Raw genomic sequence first — 22,886 nt, 5'->3', positions numbered from 1 at the left:
GTAAATGAATAAACGAATCAACCCCTGACTCCTTAACGAATCACTTTTTGACTGCGGACACATTCTGCTTACTCCTTCTGGACCCTGACTTTTCCATCTCCAAAGAAAGTTACCAACACCTGCCACTTGCTACCTCAAAGTGATGATCATCAGTATAAGGGAAAAAGCAAATCATTTCAAACTTACTGAAGGGATATCAAAAGTCAATGACTTTTAAAACCAATGTTCCTGGGCTTCCCTGATGGCACAGTGGTTAAGGATCTGCCTGCCAATGCAGGGGACACAGGTTCGAGCCCTGGTCCGAGAAGATCCCACATGCCGCGGAGCAACGAAGCCCATGCACCACAACTACTGAGCCTGTGCTCTAGAGCCCGCGAGCCACAACTACTGAAGCCCGCGTGCCTAGCGCTCCAGAGCCCATGCTCCGTAACAAGAGAAGCCACTGCAATGAGAAGCCCGCGCACTGCAACGAAGAGTAGCCCCCACTCGCCACAACTAGAGAAAGCCCGTGCACAGCAATGAAGACCCAACACAGCCAAAAATAAATAAATTTATTTCAAAAACCCCGGAAACAAAAACCCCAATGTTCTTTTGTTATTGAGTACCTATGAACACAGTCAATAATACTGAAAGGATCCTCTGTAATACCCTGAGTCCTGTTTCCTTTCAAAGAAGTCCTCTGACTCCAGTTGGCCAGGGGGAATGTGCAGACGTTGTGCTAGGCCCTAAGAGATGGCTGTTCAGACCTCAGTGTGCAGAGGCACTACCTGGGGGAAACTGCCGACTTTTAGATGTGTATGGGACATGCAGAAGGAGTTGTCCAACAGAAAGTTGAATCTATGATTCTGTACAAGTTCTAGATCTAGGGCTGACTCATCAATGTATGTGAGTTGCCAGCCAGGTGAGGACTGTACATATAAGGTGAAAAAAGAAAAGAGTGGGGGGCAGGACAAAGAGGCGCACCAACATTTAGGAGGCAGCATGAAGAAGGGGCCCTGAAAGAGGAGGAAGAAGCAATGGCCAAACAAGGCCACAGAGGAAGAGCATCCTGGAGAAGCCAGTGTGCAAGAGTGTCAAATACCAGAGGAAGATTCAGAAAGATAAAGACTGAAAAGCATCCAGTGGCTTTTGTAATGAAGAGGTCACTACTATTTCACGTTTGTCAGTGAAGCTTCAGTGAAGTGGTGGAAGAAGCATCCAGGCTGCAGTGGTTTAAGGAAGGAATAAGAGGGGAGGAAATGGAGACTGTAAACACAGACAACCTTTTCCAAGAGTCTGGCTATAAAACAAAGGAGAGAGCTATGGTAGTAGGTAGAGTGGGTGTCTCCACGGAGACAGTCCATGCCTGATGGCTTCTATTTTCTCTTGCAATTAAGAGGTGATGAGAGTAGGGCCTTGAGTTATGGCAATGACACAAAGTAGGCCCTCAGCAAATACATTTAATGGATGGATGACCTAGTGACGAAGAGCGCTCACAAAATAAAGTGAAAGACAAGAATAAATGGTGAAGGAGAGAGTAGCTGTCGCTGTGTGGAGGGGAGGCAAGACAGGCAGTCAAGAGTCTCAATGTTCAAGGTGAGTGAGGAAAATAAGGCCCAAAGGGAAAAAGTCAAAGGGTATGAGGGTGAATGATCTGGTGCAGCTGATGTGACTAATGCAGGTTGTTTTAACAAGATGATAAATAGACTGGTAAGGGTCAAGGCCCAGAGGAGAGGGAGGAAAAACACTGCGTCGATCAGAGAAAGATAATCAAAACATGGTATGTCGTGAATTTTTCTTGTCTCATTTTAAGCCTACTGTAATTCTTCTTTACCTTCATACTCTCTTCCCTAATTCAGATTTTTCTGCCTAAAGAGAAAAACATACAGTTTTGATTCTAAAATGTCCCCTACCAGGTAGGAGAAGATGACTTCATATTAGCTGGCATTTGGGGCTTGGTACTCTCAAATCTTCAATTCAGCATTAAAAATGCCTGCTGAGCATCTTGGCTACATTTTTGAGAAAATAATTAAGTTTAAGGAAATAAAGGCTCCTTAAGGAAAAATATTATTAAAATATTTTAAAATTTAAATATTATTACATTTATAATAATTTTCCCATTACTCTTCATTATTTCCATAAGACTTGGAAATGCAACACTTGGAGTAAATACTGTTCTTAATTAAAGTTTACCAAAGATTCACCATGGACCGTTTCTTCTGTTAAGTAGCAAACCATTTATTTTGTGAATTTCCTGGTTCATCCTTGATTCAAGTGGAAACGAAGTTCTTTAGGATAACTTTCAAGTTATCAATCATAAAACTCTGTCACAATCTTCTGCTTGTTAGAGCCCACTGTCTGCAGAATGAACAGTATGACTTTCCTCTCTTAAGAGTTGCTAACCAACATGGGAGATTTCTTCAAGTCTTCAGGATGGTAAACTGAATTCCCATGTTCTTTTCCTGCCTTGCTACTAGGAAAACCTCCTGAATTTCTCCAACCCACCAGTGCTCCTCCCCTTGTTTACAGGACCTTGGTCCTTAGTGTATCTGCCATATAATTAAGTGGTCCATATACAGTATGTCAGGTTCACAAGCATGGGTTTTATCTCACTAGCTAGATCATTAGTTCTTCAAGGATGAAAAACCTTTTTCCTTTACTTTGCATCTTATCCAAGACCTCATGCTAGCTAGGTATACAATGGATGTTTAACAACTACTTAGTTAATCTATTAACTGATTGGATTTTAAGTTTGAGAGTGAATGGCAGCAATAGGCCATGGATTATCATCGTTGTCAGAAATTTCACCTAAGAACGAGGCTGTCTACAGATCACTTGTTCTAACATGACCTGAACTGGCCTACTGAAGTAACAGATAACACTGCAGAAAAGCTGGTCCTTACAAGTTTTGTTTTTCTAGCTTGCTTTGTCAATGCATTCCATTAAGAGGTGAACTCCTCATTCCTTTTGCTCAAAAACGTATTTAGAAAATGGTCTTAAAGAGATCTGGCACCAGAGATTAAGTTGGCCAGGCCCCCCTCTAGGAACTGAGAGATAAAAATCAGTGACAGATGTCAGAGGTATCTTTTTATGCCAGAACTCTTCGCAAAAAAGCCACACGATGCAGAAAACATGATTTCATTCCACACACTGAACCTCAGGTACCCCTGGGTAGAATCTGGAAATTCAGAAGGCCATAAGCAAAAAAGCCCTCCAAATAAAGCACTAGCTAGGCAGGGCCATGGTAAAAAGGAGACCAGGTAGATAGCTGCCCAAACTGTGATTTCACCAGCATTGGGAAACACCTTCCGATCTCTGCTTTTAGGTCCTCTCTTATGTAAGGCCTAAAATTCCATCACCTAGATTCCTCACTTTATTTCAAAATTTGTATCTGTGTAACACAACAAACAGCCCCAAGGAAGGTAATGACTAGGGTCATTTACATGTGTGTATGAAAGGAAGGAGTAGGCACAGGTTTGGCTTATAGGCAAAGGGGAGAACTGAGCACTCAAAAAAGCCCTGAGTGGAACTGAACATCTGCACCTTGACAATCTTGCTCAAGGCCTGGCCTGGTATCAAAGTCATATCACTAAAACCAGAGGTCAGGGTTTCTACACGTTAATGGAATGGCAGGTCCCTTTTTTTCACCCAACCATTGTTAGCAGATCAGAATGGTATAGGGAGACTCCTAACCTTTAATCCCATTCTCTAAGGCTCATGGAATTTACCAGTAACCACAGGACAGGTGGAGTTCTGAACCTCTAGGATGGCCAGGCAGGAGGAAGTGCTGTAGTAACAGCACCAGGAAAGCCCTATTCTCAAGTATTTTTACTTGTAATGGGCTAGGACTGGCAACTCCTTTATTCTTTCTACAGGCATCTCTGTTTGAAGTTTGGACAACAAAGAGTTATCTATTTTAACCATTCTTCAGAAAAGCATCTCTGACTTTTCTCAAAGACTCAGATGTTCCTTGTACTTGTCAGAAAACAAATGTGGCTTCAGCCAACATCTGAAATGGAGAAAAATATAGCAACCACCAAAAAACGATAATTAAATTAATAAGGAATGCTTTTCAGACATAACATCCCATAGGCCAAAAAATGTTTTCAGAACTACAGAGAACAAAGTTATAGAAGTTACTTAGAAGCTAAATTTAAGTGGATTAACTGCTGAAGGGGACCATGCAGGGGCAGACCACTGTGACCTGTGGGCCACGAGAAGTATGGCACCCCCACTGGTAGGTGGAGGAACCCATGAATGACAGAGTATCTTTTTATGCCAGAACTCTTCGCAAAAAAGCCACACGATGCAGAAAACATGATTTCATTCCACACGCTGAACCTCAGGTACCCCTAAGGGGTACCTGAGTAAAAATGTACAAATATGTGTTACAGGTTTAGAGGCAGGTTTATCATTTCACTGCACATTTAGAATCTACAGCCAGGTTGTTCAGCTATTCTAAAATAAGACACCTCAAAAAGATGCCTTGATGGTCATCCGGCCCCACCTCAGATGCACTGCAGAAATCTAAAAAATATACACAACATATGATCAGTTTTCCTTGATGACATTCAATGGCCAGCAGCTCAGTATTATGGAAATCTGTTTGTTCTCTTGATGCAGAATGTTAACTCTCACAAAATTCTTCCTTATATTAAAATCTGAAATCTATCTCTTACTTCCCCATTGGGAGCACAAGAGAGAAATGATGTGCCTTCTGTCATACGGCTGCCTCTCAAATATGTAAAGACCATTACCATGTTGCCTCTAACTAGTCTCTTCCAGTCTAACTATTTCCAGATGTTTAGCTTCCTCCTCATCTTGGTCACCTTCTCTGGATAAATATTAGTTTATCAGTGACCCTCCTAAAATGGGAAGCCCACAGCATAATAACATAATAGCAGAATGATATGGGTTTAGTCTGACCAGCAGAGTTCAGGGGGATTATAGCCTTCACTACCTAGAAGCAGCAACTGTGTCATACTGCTTCCTCAGGGCTCACCAGGAAATCCCATTCCCCAAGATTTTTTCATAAAATCTGCTATGAAGCCGACAGCTCTCATTCTATATGTATGTAATTTTGACTTCTTTTTACAAAATCAGAACATGATATATATCTCTATTAAATGTTATCTTGATAGTCTCAGCCCATCAATCCAGTCTTCCAAGGCTACTTTGAAATCATATTTTTCAATTATGGACTATATTAGACATATCAAATAAAAAAGAGTAGAGAGAATAATATAACAGCCATTTGCCCCAAACCCAGCTTAAGAACACATCACAAATAAAACAAGCTCCTAATATATGCTTCCTTAATTTTATCCCCTCCTTCCCTGCTTCATAAAGGTAATGGCTACTAGCCTGAATTTGTGTCTGTCACTCCCATGCTTAAAGACTATTTTGAATGGGAGTCCATCACCAGTTATATTTCTCTTATATGCAAACCTAATAAGCACGCAATCTAGTCTGTCTTCATTTTAAGTAAGTAATTCAAACACTGAATAAAGCAGCATTGGCCTCATCTATCAGACTCCTAATCCCATCAAAACAATGAGGTGACTCAGGCATGACTAATTCTTAGGGAATCCTTACTAGCTCTCAGCAAATAAAGTATGAAGCACTTGCAAGTAATACATTGAATGATCCAGTCTAAAACAATATCAACACAATTGTTTGGTCACTGATAAAAATATGCCTTTTCCTCTCTCTTTTGAAATCTTTCTGCAAGCTCCGAGGATAACATTCCCATGCCACACACCCCCCAAATTACTGACTTGGCTCTAGGCTAACTTGTACCTGAGTCTGTAAGTTATCTGGGTCCAAGGATTTGCCTTTATCCACAAGAGACAGTGTTCTTTTTCTATCACCTCACCTACATCTGGTTTCAGGGCCTTCCTTCCAGTTTACTGGCAAAGACAAAGCTGAAGCAGGAGTTAAAAAAAGTCTGCCCTCTATCACCTTATACCATCAACCCCTTCCTCTCTCTAGAATTTTTCTTAACCAACAAACTAAGGGGCTTTTATCTGCTATTTTGTAGTCAGGATTATCCCCATTATACAGACTGACAGCCTGAAGCACTAAGGGGCCCACTTTTTCGTGCCACATTAATCAGGAGGCTTTCCCCCACGTATTTTGGCTTGTTTATAATTCTATGACCTCCCTCCTCCTCTTATCAATTCAGGCTCCTCTCATTTGGCTCTAAAGCCTGCAGCACGGTAGCTGCAAGGTGGACCTCCAGATCCCTTGACTGGATAGCAGTCAGGGGAGAGGAGGTCAGAGTCCAGGAAGGTCTCAGGTCATAGGCTCATAAGGCCAGAGAGGACCCTGGGTAATGTCCAATACCTTAATTTGATAGAAAAGGAAACCGAGGGTGTGACCTTCAGAGAGGTGAAGTCAAAATAAAAGCAAATGTCAGAGCTCACATTAGAGCACAAGATTCCTCAAAGGGCAGGTAAAACAGAAAACCCAGCTGAGCCTCCTTTCTACATAATCAGTAACCAGTGGGATATGAAATATGGCTCCAATACTGTAAGACTAGGAGTCCCTTAAGTACTTCATAGATACACAGATCTGCTAAGACACAGTGTCTCATTTCACAGTTAGTTTCGTTTTTAGGTTAATAGTTCAGCCTCTGTGCCCAAACCTGGGCTACGCAGAGAAAGGTACCAAAAATGAAAAACCGAAAAAATCCATAGCTGCTTCTCCACGGAAAGAGATTAAGATTTATTTGGAGGGAATAAGTATTGAGCATATAAATTACAATATGATTCAGTAATGATGACTAGTAAGATAAGAGATTTAAATTAATGCTATAGCTATTCAGAGGGAGAGAGGATTAAGAGCTGGGGTGGAGAGAAAGGGAGGTGGGTATGCCTTCTTTCCCAGCAGTGTCTCAACAGCCCTCTGCCTGATTTCTTTCTCTATAAAGCAAATCCTGCCTTCTACTTATCACAAGGATTCTGGGAAGACAGAACAGATAGAAATGTGCAACCTTGGAGGAAAGTTCCTGGTATTACAATCACAAATGAAGGTGGAAGCCGACTACTGTCTACTGCAAAACCCCAACTCTACACGATGGCAAGGAAGATCTTTCAACTTCATAACCTGGGTAAGGAGTAAGGTGATAATTCTTGCATTATGCAACTTTCAAGGAAAAGAAAACAAGAGTCAATATTATTTTCCAATATCATAGGCTTAAAAGGCCTAAGTCTTAGTTTTTGTACTCCCTACCCCTCCCTTCTTCTTAAGACTGGTACAATCAAAAGGTTCCATGAAATATTTAAAAAATACATAAAATGCATATTTTCCAATTTTTGTTTTGATTGTTGACTACATGTTTCAATATCACAACTAAAACAGTTTCCATTGCATACATAGGTCGCTATGGGTGATTTCCACTGCCACGTGTTTAATTAAGATTGTATGGTTATTTGTACCTCAAAATTTTTCACAAAACAGAAAGGCAGATTTCACTGAAAATTTACCTAAAGTGAACAATGATTGAAATGATTTGGAGAAAAACATACCAAAAGTCATTTGCAATGAAAATAAGTCAAAAAGGGGGGAGGGTGGGGAGATCCTTTTAAAAGCATCCCAGAGTGAACAAAAGGCAGTAGAGGGATTTAATCCGATGCGGAGACCTCAGTTATCTGCAATAGAAGGCACTTTTTGCCTCACACACACAGGTACCACACTGGTCCAAGGAGGGTACAGAACCTTGCTCAAGCATCACAGCTAGTGAATAAGTGGCAGAGCTTAGAAAGAACCAAGTCTCTTGAGTCCAGGGCCTTTGTTCTGTTCAGGATTGCCAAGGTTTGAGGCATTTTTGGTTTCCTACAGCTCGTCAATTCAAACTTGAAGCTTGCTTGTGAAAGGGAATTCCAAGGTGTGTGTCCAGAGATATTCTGGTCTCTAGAAAGCCCCGGACACGTGGGCACTAGTGAACTGTAATCAGGGAGCTAGTCAGGGTCCCTTTTAAAGCATGCGTCACTCTACTCTGTGGTGTCTGGACTGAAGGGGGTGAATGGCCTTAAATTGAAGGCATCATCTCTGCATGGAAGAGGGCTGTGTATCTGGATCCAGCACAGCATTAGGCACATAAAATACACTCGATTTGAAAAAACCTTGTAAGCAGAACACTGGGATTAACATGATCATTTCTGTTCCAAGATGATGCAACAAATCATAGCTGTGCACACACATAACTGTGGAAGATCCACATCAGAAGCTTCTAAGATTTAAGTTAACAAAGAAAGGCAACAGAGATATAAGCTTGGATTCCCAAATGTGGAATAAGGGACAAAGGTACAAATAATACTTCCTAACACCTCACAGAGAGGAAGGAAATGGCAGGTAAGTATATGTAAATCAAAGGGAAATAAAAAGCTGTCATCAGGGCTTTTATTTTTTTTTTAATTTTTTTGCGGTATGCAGGCCGCTCACTGTTGTGGCCTCTCCCATTGCGGAGCACAGGCTCCGGACGCGCAGGTTCAGCGGCCATGGCTCACGGGCCCAGCCGCTCCGCGGCATGTGGGATCTTCCCGAACCGGGGCACGAACCTGTGTCCCTTGCATCGGCAAGCGGACTCTCAACCACTGCGCCACCAGGGAAGCCCTCACCAGGGCTTTTAATCTTCTCATTGTACAACTGATTCACTTTAGCACAGTCAGAGCAACCTCTGTGCTACTCCCACTAGCTGAAAAATTTTGCTTTAGCTGAACTCAGAGTATCCAAGAGCCTGATTAGAGCTCTTCCAAGTACGTAAATTAATACTAGCAATGCCACAAAAATAAAACACTGCCCATCCACTTGTGCATATATCCGTCTTTTCAGCCATTATCCCAAGTCAACACAGCCTAATCTTTACCATGATTAGAACCACAAACACTGCCTGGATTGGCAGGTTTTTATGATCAATCTTTCACTTTCTTTATGAATAATTTTCTCAGAAGTATTTTAAATCTAATGTGTATAGTTTTATCAAATTCGCTATTAAAAAAATCTTTTTATATAGTTCATCTCTCTGGTGTGACTGTGAACATTTTAGGGTAGCACATGGTTGTCCTGGCAGTAGGTTGATGAAACCCAAAACTGGGTTTTCTAACTGTAAATCTAGGATCTTTCTACTTTCTTTTCAGGAAAGAAAAGCCAGGCTTCTTCTATCCCAGGCCACAGACTGGCCCCAATTACCCCAAGCAATGATCCCACAGATGTAAGCCTGAGAGAAAGCCTGCACCCAATCAAGCCACTGCCACCACTGGAAAAGCAAGGTCAGGAGCAGACCCCACTGCAAGTGGGGCATGACTTCTACATCGTGAAAATAGCCTGCACTTGGATCCACTGCCTAGATACAGGCTCCTAATCGCTCCTAGTTGCATAAATTTCAGGGCCCTTGGGGCTACTCAGTGTAGCCAAAACTCTTAACTACACAAAAGGGAGTTGGATATTTTGGTGTAATAGAAAGAGGATACCCAACACTCTTGACAAGCCCTACAGTCTTGGGTTCATATTCCAACTCTATAACTGAGTCGCTTTCTGAACCTCAGTTTCCTCAACAGGTAAAGAGAGGTGTAACACCTCCTCTCAGAGTCATTGTTAAGCAAAACGCCCAGTTCAGTGCCTGGCAAACAGTGGAGACTCAACAAGGTTGGTCTACTTCCTACTGAATTCTCTGCTCAGAATATTTTCTTGCTTGTTCTCTGAATTCCTGGGTCAAAAGCTACTTCTGATAAACCTCCCGAATAGCCTAACCAAGTTCCAAGTATAGTTTATTAAAATCATCTCTATGTGTGTGGTTCTGATAATGTTTGATATCTCAAATTCAATCTTGCTACTCAATGTGTGATCTGCAGACCAGCAGCCTCAGCATTACCTAGAAGTCTGTGTGAAATGCAGAATCTCAGGCCCCACCCCAGACCTACTGAATCAGAATTTATGAGATCCCCAAGTGATATGTTTACATCTTAAAGTTTGAGAAACACTGCCTATAACATACTTGGACATTCAATAAAACAGAGCCTACGGACACTCTAAGGAATCCGCTATGGCACTTTTGCTGCTGGTGGTGCTCTATGAATCTTTATTCAAGTAGAAAGCAACCACTGATGAAGGCATTTTCACTGGAAGGACAGGAGAACTGTACATTTCTTTCTTTGTGTTTCTGAGTTAAGAAAAAGAAGATGCGCTAAGTACATTAGCCTTAAGGCAATATTTAAATCTCCTATGTTCACGTGATCTTTGTATATGTAATAAGTGCTCTGAGTATAATTAGTAATATGAGCTTTCTGATTATATGTAAACCAATAAATAACAGGAAGGATACTTTCAACGTAGTAACTTCTGGTTTCTAGGATGTAACACCTATCAGATTGATTAGAAATAAGCTTCCACAGGGCTTCCCTGGTGGCACAGTGGTTGAGAGCCCGCCTGCCGATGCAGGGGACGCGGGTTCGTGCCCCAGTCCGGGAGGATCCCACATGCCGCGGGGCGGCTGGGCCCGTGAGCCATGGCCGCTGAGCCTGCGCGCCCGGAGCCTGTGCTCTGCAACGGGAGAGGCCACAACAGTGAGAGGCCCGCGTACCGCAAAAAAAAAAAAAAAAAAGAAAAAGAAATAAGCTTCCACAAATTGGATGTTCTAAACACAGGACGATAAAGTTCTAAAGCGTGTCTTTGTTTCTAATGTACACTGTGATTCTGTACATGTGCCTCCCCCAACCATCAACTTTCTGAATTATTTTTTAGTTCTTTCCAGTCATATGTGAAAGTACAATTTTTAAATGCTCCTGAAAGTTAAATTTATGACCCAAATTCCTAAAATGAATCACCAAATGCTGGATACGGGAGGCTGGTAACTCTGTGTATCAGGAAACAAAAACCAATCTGAGTGAGTCATCTCTGTGATCACAGATAACACAGCCACAGCCAGGGCTTGGCGCAAACAAATGGCTACAGCAATCACACACCAGAATCTTGTGTTTAATGGTTTCTCACATTAAAATGCATCAGTCAGCTCTGTGAAACCAGGAAGTGGAACCCAGGACACCACATAAATAACAAGTACACTCTCTTGAGTTGGTTATATTTTATCCTTCTGCTGTATTTCAATTTTTGGTAGATACATAAAAATGAAGGTACTGTTTTGTCAAGAGGTAAGCAGAAAGGTAAAAGCTAACTAATATCACAGGTTTTCTGAAATATTTCATAAGAAAATTTCAATACTTTTTGGAGGCCTGTTTATTGAGGCCTTTGATCCAAAATGAAAAAGGTGATCAGAAGCTGGCGAATGCCTCAAAAAAATGTAACAAGAGGCAGTGGTAATAGGCTGTAGAAGCAGAAAAGCCTGTTATCATTTGATTCCATGTGTAATCTTTATGCATGGCTTTTTCTCAGGTACTCCAAGCTTGAAAGGGAAGATGAGTGGGAAGTGAACTCGTGCTACACAGCATTGCCATCTAGATGTTGCCCCTTGCAACCACCAGCAAACTCCTCCAGAGTGAAGGACCAGGTGTCCTCTTGAACCCCTGGACAGGGGATATATGCCAGAACTGAGCCTGCCCCATGCTGGCCAGGCTCAACACAGGGATAATGCAAACACCCAGGCTATGTTTATCAAAAGGGGGTCTCTCCTATCAACACCACACACCCATTAGCAGGCAGGACTCCCAGAAAACACTGCTTAAACAGTAGACATGAGCTCCTAAACCCACCATCTGAAACACTGGAGACCAGTTGGGGGCAATGGCAATAATCCCAGGCCCCTGCCTTCACAAGAATCCTCCCAGAGTAAAAAAAAAAAAAAAAAATCTATAATTTCTGAAATAGAAACAGGATTAAATAGCTCCATAAAGCCCCCATGCCCACTCCCATTATTTCCATGAGGCATACACTACCTCATAATGAAGGGAATAAAAGGTGCCATGCTGAGAGCAGAACAGGCGCCATCCATCGGGGAAGGGTAGAGCCTCCCCAACACCAAAAGTAAGAGAAACATGCTGGGATGATGGTTTAGTTCTCCTGTATCACTGAAAAAAGAAAAAAATTATTGTACATAAAAGATAGGCGAGGCACTATCTTCAAACGTTTTTCTCATTAAATAATTATGTATGACATATAAAGTGAGACTATGATCAGCAATAATTTTCCTTTTTGCGTTTTTTCCTCCATTCACTTCGTATTTTCTTAGTATGTAAATGAGGAAGAAACTGGCAAAGCCGTGGATTGGGCTTTTGCACAGGATTCTCTTCTCAAAGCATATGATTTGATAATTCGAGTCTGCTGTTTTGATTTCAGCTGTTCAGACATTAGAGAGGTGTTTATTCCAGAGTATGAAATGTGAAACTTTTAACATCCAAATGTACTTAAGAAAGCGTGGACAGTCACTTACTAGGGCCAGAAAAGCCTGTCTGCACAAATTACTAATGTGAGGAAATGGATCATAAACAGAAGTAAAATTCACTGATGCGATTTTATTTTCTCATTACAGACAATTGGTATAAATTCATGCCAAGTGCAAAAACTGCTAAAAGAATAAAATGGTCCATGCTCTAAGATGTCCATTCTAAAAATTATACTACCAGCCACAGAATGTGATTGAAAAGATAATGGTGAACTTTTTTATCTGCTCTGATCAGACTGGAAGCCCTCTTAATAGCATTATTTTGTGTTTCCAGGGTCACTGGCCATCTTCACTCAAGTAGAATAGTACCATCTCTGATCACAAGTGACCAGATTAGTCAGCTGCAACAGGCCAATGATAAAAAAAATGACAGGTGTGTGTTAAAGCAAACTCAATATGTAAACACACAGATTTTGAATATAAGAGGAAGAAAATGATTCTTAGAAGACATCACCATGTGCTTCTAAAAAGCTAACTCCTATAAAACACTAAAAACTTTAAAAATAGGATTTTTAAAATGTAAAATATAATATAAAACCCGGATTTTATACAACCTTTCAGGTACATATCTACCACAGAGTGTCAGGCAACATGATGTATTTAATAAAGACGCACTTAAAAAAAATCCATCTATGTTTACAAGGAAGGAGCTGATTAAAAATTGCTGCCTGAAGGGAAAAATCTTGAAGTAATTCACATCCTTGATTTCACTTTGCCCCACCCTATTCTCTTCTTACCTGTCCACGGTATTGGCTACAGTTTCCAACTGTTTGAGAAGAAAGGGATAGAGTTCGGGGAAACGAGAGAAAAATTCACTCCCTGTCATCCTGTGGAGAGAGAAAAAGAGATAAATTACTATCATTTATTCCTTCTGATTTGATAATAAAGCCTTTTAATTTATTTTTTAAAGAATGACAACAAAGATCATTTGTTTGAAGATTTAATGAAATAAAGTTAAGAACAAAACTCACATCTGAAGAATTTAACAATCAATAGAAACAAGAGATTTAATTTGGATTTTGGAAATGCTCTTAACGCATGGAATTTTATCTCAAAATTTAAGATTACATACGCTTACAAGTATTTAATATTAACTTCTGACAGGGAAGAAATATGCAATTTGTGAAAATGCCAAGTTTCCACAATTGATCTGGACTCTGAGTATAGTCAGCACCTGGTGGACTGAGACTGACTCAGCTTCAGTAGTAAGGGCAAATGTAAAACGAGGTTTCTCGAAGTCGGCACCAATGGCAGCTTGGATGAGCTCCTCTTTGTTGTGGAGGCTGTCCTGTGCATTGTAGAGGGTTTAGCAGCCTCCACAGCTTCTACCCACTAGATGCCAGTAGCTCAACACCTCCTCCTCCCACCAGCTGACAACCAAAAATATCTCTGGACATTGCCAAATGTACCCTGAGAGGGAAAAAAAGGTTCCTAGCTGAGACCCACCGGTCTGGAGCATGGTTATCAGAAGACATGGCATGTGAAGCTCTGGAGTATGATTATCAGAAGACATGGCATGTGAAGCTCTGGAGCGCCAGTCTGAGAGGGCTACCTTTTCCCTCTTTAAAAATACTGCCCCCTGAACTCTGACAAGATTCTGAAAATAGGTCCTCCAACTGTACAACCGACAAAAAGCTCAAGCTAAACATAGCCTTTGGTGTTAAGTACTGTCTCCAAAACTATTAAAGAATTACTCTGAAGGGGTAACATAAATATTCCCCAACTTGCCCTTCTTAGCAACTCTAGATGCATGCTCCTATCAATGAAGACCCCAAATATCATTGTTTAAAAATTGGGGTTAAAAAAAATTGGGGTGTATTTCACACACAGTGAAATGCTCAAACCTTAAGTGTACCATTCGATCAATTTTCACAAATGCATACACTCATGTAATCCAACCCCATGAAGCCTCAGTAATTTTCCATCATCCCAGAAAGTTCCCTTGTGCCCCTTTCCCAGTCAATTCTGAATCCCCAAAGCAACCATGATTTGATTTCTATCACCACAATTTGGTTTTGTCTATTCCAGAATTTCATATAAATGTAATAATGCATTACATAACTTTTTGTGTCTGGCTTTTTTCACTCAGCATAAAGCTTATGAGATTCATTCATGTTGTTCAACATATCAATAGTTTGATTCTTTTTGAATATACAAGGTTGTTTATCCATTCTTCTCTTGACAGACAGGTACTGTTTCCATTTGTTGGCTTTCATGAATAACGCTGCTATGAATATTCTTACACAAGGTTTTTTGTGGACATATGTTTTAATTCTTCTTAGAAAACTGACTGTTTTCCAAAATAGTTACAGCATTTTACACTCCCAACAACAAATAAGCCTTCTAGTGGCTCTATATCCCTTCCAACATTTGCTGTTGTCTTTTTTTCCATTTTAGCCATCCTTGTGGGTATGTAGTGGTATTTCCCCATTATTTTGGAGAGTGGTGATTACTTTTGTTTGTTGCATACTTTTTAAACCTTACCACATGTTATAAATTTTCTTTTATACCTATTTCATATTCAGTAAGATCAAATTTTTTAAAAAGTCCTTACTCTATCCCTTACTTTATCCCTTATTCTATCCTTACTTTATCCTCAATAAATAAGTTACAGATTTATTGAACATTTACTGGACATTTTATGTTAAATAAGCTCATATCCTTTTTGTACTTATTAGATATTTTTATGGAAAAAACTAATAAATATTATAAGAAACACACTAGACTGCCCAGTGCCTCTCCTCATAGAAAACTATGCAAAAGTATCTTAGCTTTCTCTTATAAAAAATTCAGTGCATTAAGTACTTACTTTTCGTTTGATTTTCTTCCCCCAACAAATATGCATATTACATATACTGCTGTGCACCTTGGTTTTTTTTCATCTAAACTATATCTACCAAGTCATTCAATATCAGGCACCCTGAACTATTTCTTTCCATTTAATGGCTGCAGAGTAAACCACATTATGGTTGACTGTAACTGATTTAATCCCTAATGGTTAGGGCTTTGGGTTGTTACCAGTCTCTTGCTGTTACAAAGGATAACATGTATAAATTTCATCGTTAATAAATCGCAAACCTGGGCTTTGCAAGGTCAATGTTTTATTCAGGGAGAAGACAAAACAATTCCACTACAGGCTATGTTACATTCCTTACCACCTCCAAGCAAAACTGGTCAAGAATATCAGCTTCCATTTTTAGTAGAGTCACTTAAAAATAAAACTGTAAGAGTTCAGTACTGGGATCCCTGAGTACATTTGCTCATACAGAACATCTCCATCTACACAACAAAGCCTGGTGGATATCTCTTCTCAAGGAATCAGTCACTAATTTCCAGGGGAGTAAGTCATTCCTTAATGGCCTGATATCTCTTGGTGGAATAAGAAAGACAAGCATTCTCACTTAAGTAGACCATATGGTTGCTATCACCATCATCTAGAAATTGTCTTCATAAATAACTGGCTCTGCTGACCATGATAATGCCAGAGAAAAGGGCTGAGGAGCTACTATTCTAAAATTAACTTTTTTTTTCTTTTTTGGCTGCACCGTGCAGCTTGCAGGATCTTAGCTCCCCAACCAGGGATTGAACCCAGGACTTCATGACAAGAAAGTAGAAAATATAGGATGACATACAATTTTTTAGAAATCTGAATGCCAGACTAGATAGATTCACCTGTCTTACAGGCACTGAAAGTATCTGAATAGGAGAGAGAGGTGACAAGAGCAGACAGACTAGAGAGAGTAGAAATGTGGTGACCCCATGGACATTCACTAAATGTGTACCTTTTCACCTCAACTACAGCATTAATATCTACAGGCATCTATACTTCCCTGCATCTCTCTTGATACACAGCACAATACTATGTACATGCTGGTTGACTGGTAAATATTTTGGCAATGAATGAATAAGTAATATTAGCCACAGAGGAAAAAAAATTCTAATATAGTTGACCTCAAACCTATGCCTTATGCCTTTTTTCTTCTCTCAGTGACTGGTACCCACCCAACTGACACTTAACTACTCACCCAACCTGCCAAGCCTGAAACTCCCAGTACACCCAGTCAACAGGCAAATCTTGCTACTTCTACCTCCAGGGTATCTGTTGAGTCTATTTCCCACCATCCCCACTACTTACAGGTCTGACCACCATTATTTCTTGCCTAGATGCTATGTCAGCCTCTCACTTGATCTCTTTGCCTCACATCTTCCCCCTCTGTAACTCTCTGTTGTGATAAGAATTCTCTCTTTAAAATACAAAGCTAATCATGCGACATTAGGAGATTAATGGCTCCCTACTGCTTTTTGGACAGTCTAAACTCTTTAGCCTGACTTTCAAAGTTCTGCTTAATCTGACTCACTTGTCCAGCTATCTCTTGCCTCTCCACCTTCAAACCCAGCCATGCAGAGTTTCTTTTGGTTCTATCAACATTACATGCTCTTTCTAGTCTCCAGATGTTGGCAAATATACTTTCTGCTAGGAACACGTCTGCCCTCCCCCACCCCAGACTAACTCCAAATAATCCTTCAATTTGAGGCTTAGGCCAGCTTCTTCCAGGACACCTTCCCTGATGGCGCAAATGTGGGTTAGGTGCCTGACACTGGTCTTACACTATAATCTACAACCTCCCCATATATAGCAGTTCATACATAGAACTTCCAATTTACTTATTTCTCCCACTGATTACACGTTCCACACAGGCAGAGACTAACTATATCTATCTTATTTCTCCATATTATCTCAGGTACTAAGTATGACGCTCAGTTCACAGCTGGTGCTTAATAAACAGTTGCTGAGTGAATGAAGCTAGACGAAAGAGTCCTTGACAAAGTCAAGGAGAAAAGGAATTATGACTAAGATGGTAACAAATTAATAATTTCTTAAAGTGCATCCTTAGCTATATCTAAGGACATTCAGAATCATCATCTGAATTAATAAACTGAGTACCTTGCCAGGGCTCGAAATGTTCTTAAACACAAATATACAAAGCTCACCTCCCTGGTTTGCAAACTGTTTGATTCTAGCTCCCCCAAATAAGCCAACAGGCTGATATGTTACCTCCCCAGATATAGCAAGCCCTGGGGGTAAATTCACCAGTGACAGGCATTTCAAACCTGTTTATCTATGTGGCCAAAAACTAGCCCAGCAACTTTACAGGAAACAAGAGAAATGATAAAAAGGAAAAACTGAACCTCTGTAAGTTCAAGCTCCTAGGAAGACAAAGGAGACCAGCAAAAACTCTGAATGGGATAAAACAGACAGACACAGGAGAAAACAAACAAGCCAGGATAGAGAGTGAGAATAAGCAGCTTCAACCTTGGAACTGTCAGACTACACAAAAGGTGAGTTATTCCCTATCCCACCAGGTAAGAATTAGGCAGACACAACCGATGAGAGGCTCTTGGGGGAAACACAGAAGCTGCCTGAAGAAATCCACTTGCCTTGCACCAAGAATAAGGTGTCAGGAGCACAGAGTGGCTGTGATCTCCACCAAGGCGCTCCTCGGTCTACCATGTTCAGTGCTGGACTCCCCCAGAGCCCAGCTGGGGCCGAGAACAGAGTAGGCTAGCAAGAGAGATTTACTGAATGAAAGAAAATGCTTGCCTGGCACCATTTTGTTTTATTTCAAAAAGCGATTTTAAACGTATTCCAGCACTTCTTATTTATCGAGAAAAAATTAGATAATAAAGAACACTGCAAAGAAAAACCTAAAATTCACCACAAACACACTACCCAAAGATAGCTACCAGTCTGTTTTGAGGTCTGTCTATACCTTTCGCCTCCTTACATACTGCTCAATAATCTGTTTCTTACACTTCACAATATATCAAGGACACTGTTCCATTATCAATCTGAACCCATTTTAAGGTAGTAGCCTCTGTGTGGTACGCTCTCTGTGCCTCTCCTATGCTTGAACATAGGTTTGGGGCACTAATCCAGACACCATCCAGAACAACTCATCCCGTCTTGGCTAAGCTGTGTGGGGAGAGCAGTCCTAATCCAGCCACATTCAGTGCTGCCCTTTTGTCTGCACATTCCACATCTAATCTTGGTAATGCCAAGAGAGTCTAGTTTTTGAGGGCATCTGAGCTTTGGTCATTTTGGTAGTCTGTGAATCCACCCTGCCATCTAACAGCCTAGAGGAACCTTCAACTGAATCAAGCTTCTATTTCTCTTAGAGAGCTGTATCCTAAGATCGGCCACACATATGAAAAGTTGAAATGCCAGAAGCACGTGCTTCTGAGTTTCACAAAAGTATCAGGATGAAAACTATCAAGCAAAGAAATGAAGCACTTGGGGAAACGTGTTAAAAGTAAAAATAAGGCATATCCACCCCCAATTCCTACATACATACCCCCTATCATTCTCAATCATCTCAGGAACAGGGATCAACAGAGTAATAATGTACAAAGGTATAAAAAGAGAAAGTTAGCAAGGGCAAGCAAAAACATGCAGGAGTAAGGAAGTACATAGTAAATAGCAGCAAAGGCAGAGTTTGTGCCTGGTTTTAAAAAAAACAGGACTTAATTCACAGGCCATGGAGAAAACACCATAAAACTGGTCATTAGATGGAAACAAATGATGAAGGCACAAGCCTGGAGGTTTTCAGTCTGTATTTGAAATGGGAACCCAATAAACTATTAAAACCTAGCTACTCCCCAGATTCTGGCCTATAAATCCACCCCAGAGGGGAGAAATCAGCTAAGGGCCTATGTCCCCTTGCCACGGTGATTGCTGATAAAAACAGCAAGCTCATCTTAAGAAAAACAGTGCTCCCAAATGCAAACAAACCTACAAAGAAGACAAAGCACACACAAACACATTTCAAAGGATGATCAAATGCAAACTCATAAAATAGAAACAACTAATAAGAAAGAAATCTGGATTTGGACTCCCACCAGGAGAACCATGTCTGACTCCATTTCTAGAATCCTCTCTCTACCTCTGACTGGAGCTGACACCAGAATTTCTCCCTAGAGTACTAATAATTAAGCAAGAATAAGTGACTGGATAAAAGGGATGTCAGGGGTCCCAGGGTCAGAATCTTATACCCAAGAAGCACTTGTAATCACTGTGATGGGTCCACCAGGAAGTCCTGTTACTAAATTTCAGGCAAATGGTATAGGAAGTTAAAGGAAAGCCATCTTTTTCAGGGCCTCCGTTCTAAGGGTACTGACTCTGACCAGGTCTCCTGCCAGTCTCATCTCCCTTCTTAACCTCTGTAGATAGCCATGAAATTCTTGGCCATATCGCATGTTTTTCTAATCCTTCCCTTCAGGAACTGCTTTTCAGGTGGAGAATCTTCCAAATCACAAAACCAGCCATCACTATACTCTACCCAGGGAGGGAAGTTAAAGGTCTTGGTTCTGGAAGTGCCCTGCCCTTCCCCATGTGAAATCACTAGCCAGGAGTGAGCTGGGAAATAACAGTTCCACTCCTTACCCAGCCAGCTGGTCAGTAAGCATGCATCTCTTGAATTCTTCATGTGGGCAAGGTCCCATCCTGGCAGCTTATATTGGATTTTTTTTATAACAGAAATTTTTTCCTTAGAAAATGTTTCTTACTGAATCTCCTTACGTATAAAATCTCAGAATCAGTCTATCTGGGTTAATTCAATAATCATTTTCGAAACAGTTTGTGGTAGACTGTTTCCAAAGATGGCTGACAACAGTTCCTACTGCCCTATATGTGCAGGCCTCCTTCCCTTCAGGAGGTAGGGTCTATCTCCTTTCCCCTGGACTCTAGTCTAGCCCTGTGCCTTCTCTGATCAAAAGGAGGTAGTGGAAGTGCCTTAGGCTCCACAAAGCAAGGCAGCTTCTGTATTCACTGTCTTGAGGATGTGACTACTCTGCTAGAGAGGGCCCTCTAGCCCCCCGCCCCCAGTTGACATCTCAGATGAATGCTTCCACTTGAGTGATCCCAGATGACACCACACAGTAAAGAACCACCCAGCTGAACCCAGCCAACCCACAGAATTGTGAGAAATAAAAAACTGTTGTTGGGCTTCCCTGGTGGTGCAGTGGTTGAGAGTCTGCCTGCCAATGCAGGGGACACGGGTTTGTGCCCCGGTCTGGAAAGATCCCACATGCCGCAGAGTGGCTGGGCCCGTGAGCCATGGCCACTGAGCCTGCGCGTCCGGAGCCTGTGCTCCGCAACGGGAGAGGTCACCAACAGTGAGAGGCCCGTGTACCACACAAAAAAACAAAAAAACCCAAAAAAACCCTGTTGTTATTTTAAGCCACTAAATTTGGGGATGTCTGTTATGCAGCAATAGGTAACTGAAGCACAGTTATAACATTCAAGGCACTGAGTTATACTCTGTGGAAAAGGTAATATGCTAAATAAAAGGGACCCTGATAACAAGGAACCCATAATTTAACTCTCACAGCTCTGGAGGCCAGAAATCTGAAATCAGTATCAACAGTCCAAAATCAAAGAGTCAGTGGGGCACCTCCAGAGACTCTAGGGGAGAATACAATCCTTAACCTCTTCTAGTTTTGGGTGGCTGCTGGCATTCTTTGCCTGTAGCTCCATTACTCCAATCTCTGCCTCTGTGGTCACACTGGTTTCTCTTCTGTCTCTCAACTCTCCCCTGCCTCCCTCTTATCAGTGATTACATTATCCCAACCAAATAATCCAAGATAATCTCCCCATCAAAAGATCCTTAATTTAATCACATCTCCGAAGACCCCCTTTGCTTACAAGGTAACATTTACAGGTTCTGCGGGGGTGGGGTGGGGGGTGGTGGTGGCATTATCTGCCTAGCACAACTGTGAAAACATAAGAGTTAAGTCACTAAGGGCAAGAATGAACATAACTGGTTTATTCCAAGCCAGCTGTTTTCCAAATCTTTAAAGCTATGGACCACTTTTTTCAACTATAATCTCAATATTTAAAACTTAAAAAAAAACACAAAAAACCAACAACAAACTAGAACTGTTCTGGTTGAAGCAGGGTTGAGGTGAGGGATCATCAGTTTGGCCTCCATCTTATCCTTTGCAACCACAGGCTCTGATACACCTATGTGAGCTCAAGAGTCACAGTTTAGAGAGTGAAGGCTTCGGAAGACAAAGTGAAACTCAGACAGCTGTCCACACGCCCTACCTCTTTACTTCCTTTTATTCCCATCTTTTCAAACCTCTCTAGTTCAAAAAGCATACTCCATCTGTCCCTACAATAATGATTTCATCTTTTTCATAACATTAATAGTTACTGCTGTTCATTAAAACATGTTCCAAGTCTGTCTCCTCTTACTACGAGGTTAGATCCTTGAGACTAAAAATTGTTATTTCATCTCTAACCTCAACACCTAGAATGGTGCTAGTACATGGGACACTCAGTAAATATCTGCTGGCTTCTTACTGTTTTCTTAGAACTCCCTCCACAAATCTTGCCCCAGAAAAGGATGGGCTGTCTTCTTTTCAACCATAGGGGTCCATTCCCCAACAGTCTGACTCTAAAAATATGTACAGGATTAAAAAACTCTTATTTGCTAATTCTAAAGAGTATCATACAGGTATTAAAACCCTAGTCAAGCAAATGCACTAAACATGCAAACAGTTCAAACAGTGCTGAACTGGCCTCATTCTCATCCAAAATTCCAGCAAGAAATCACCTAGAAATTTCTTTTTTACTCATTAACAGTTAATAGACTAATTTAGCAAAAGGTCCAATATTTCAGAATAAAAGCTTTTTGGTTTCTATCCCTGTAATACTTTCATTCAATTAATTTTTTCAAGATCCTACTCTAAACCTTATAGACATTTTCATTAAGGCTAATATCAATTTGCCAATTCTTATTATGAAAGCGAGGGGAAGGTGCCAACAAGAGTTCCAGACTTCAAGGAAAATATTAGAATGAGAAGGACCCTCAGAGAGGTCTACTACTCTAATCGCTTAATTTTCCAGATGAGGAAACCAGTGCCCAGAAGAATTACGTGAGTCTCCCAAGATCAAAATACAAGCTGGGGGGAAAGTGCACAACTAGAACCCAATTGCCTTGTTTCCCAATCTAGCCACTAGACTTTTCAGGGTTTCTATTACACAGGTAATCCAACCATCCTGTGCCAGGCATCTGCTTAACGAGCAGAGGACACTATGGCCCAGATAGGCCAGTTTTCAAAGGAGTTCATGTCCTCATTATTGGATCAGATAGCGATCTCTCCACTGCTGTCAATCAGCCCTGGTCAACTTAGATTAAGATTCCCTACCTGAGCTTCCACTTCCATACACTGAGCCTGGCCCACCCACTGACTTTAAAGGGAATAGATGAGCAGGCAACCCGCCAGCTCAACTAAACTTCAAAAATCTATCCATCTGCTCTTACAAAGCATTTTCAGAGATCAATGGACCACAGACATTCCATTTGATCTAATAGTCTCAAGTCTCTTCTATATTCAAATTAAGAAAATCTTACTAATACACTACAACTCTTAACCACTCTCCCCACCACAACCGCCACCCCCCCCAAAAAAAAACTAAAAACAAAAATACAAAGGAAAAAAACCCTCT

General features: G+C 41.0%; 1 protein-coding gene across 3 annotated transcripts in view; it reads right to left on the bottom strand.

Moving 5' to 3' along the window:
* THADA (THADA armadillo repeat containing) overlaps positions 1 to 22,886 on the bottom strand; it is a 312,182-nt gene that overhangs the window by 164,641 nt on the left and 124,655 nt on the right. For all 3 annotated transcript variants that reach the window (XM_079941582.1, XM_079941583.1, XM_079941584.1), the window contains 2 exons: positions 13,114 to 13,203; positions 11,871 to 12,002 (listed from right to left, as the gene is read on the bottom strand). In XM_079941582.1, coding sequence (XP_079797708.1) covers positions 11,871 to 12,002; positions 13,114 to 13,203 — 222 coding nt within the window. The remainder of the gene's footprint in view (positions 1 to 11,870; positions 12,003 to 13,113; positions 13,204 to 22,886) is intronic.

Source organism: Stenella coeruleoalba (genome assembly GCF_951394435.1).
Source record: "Stenella coeruleoalba genome assembly, chromosome: 13".
Taxonomy (NCBI): domain Eukaryota; kingdom Metazoa; phylum Chordata; class Mammalia; order Artiodactyla; family Delphinidae; genus Stenella; species Stenella coeruleoalba.
The sequence above is the reverse complement of the archived record's forward strand: the minus strand, read 5'-3'. Positions and strand labels throughout refer to the sequence as shown.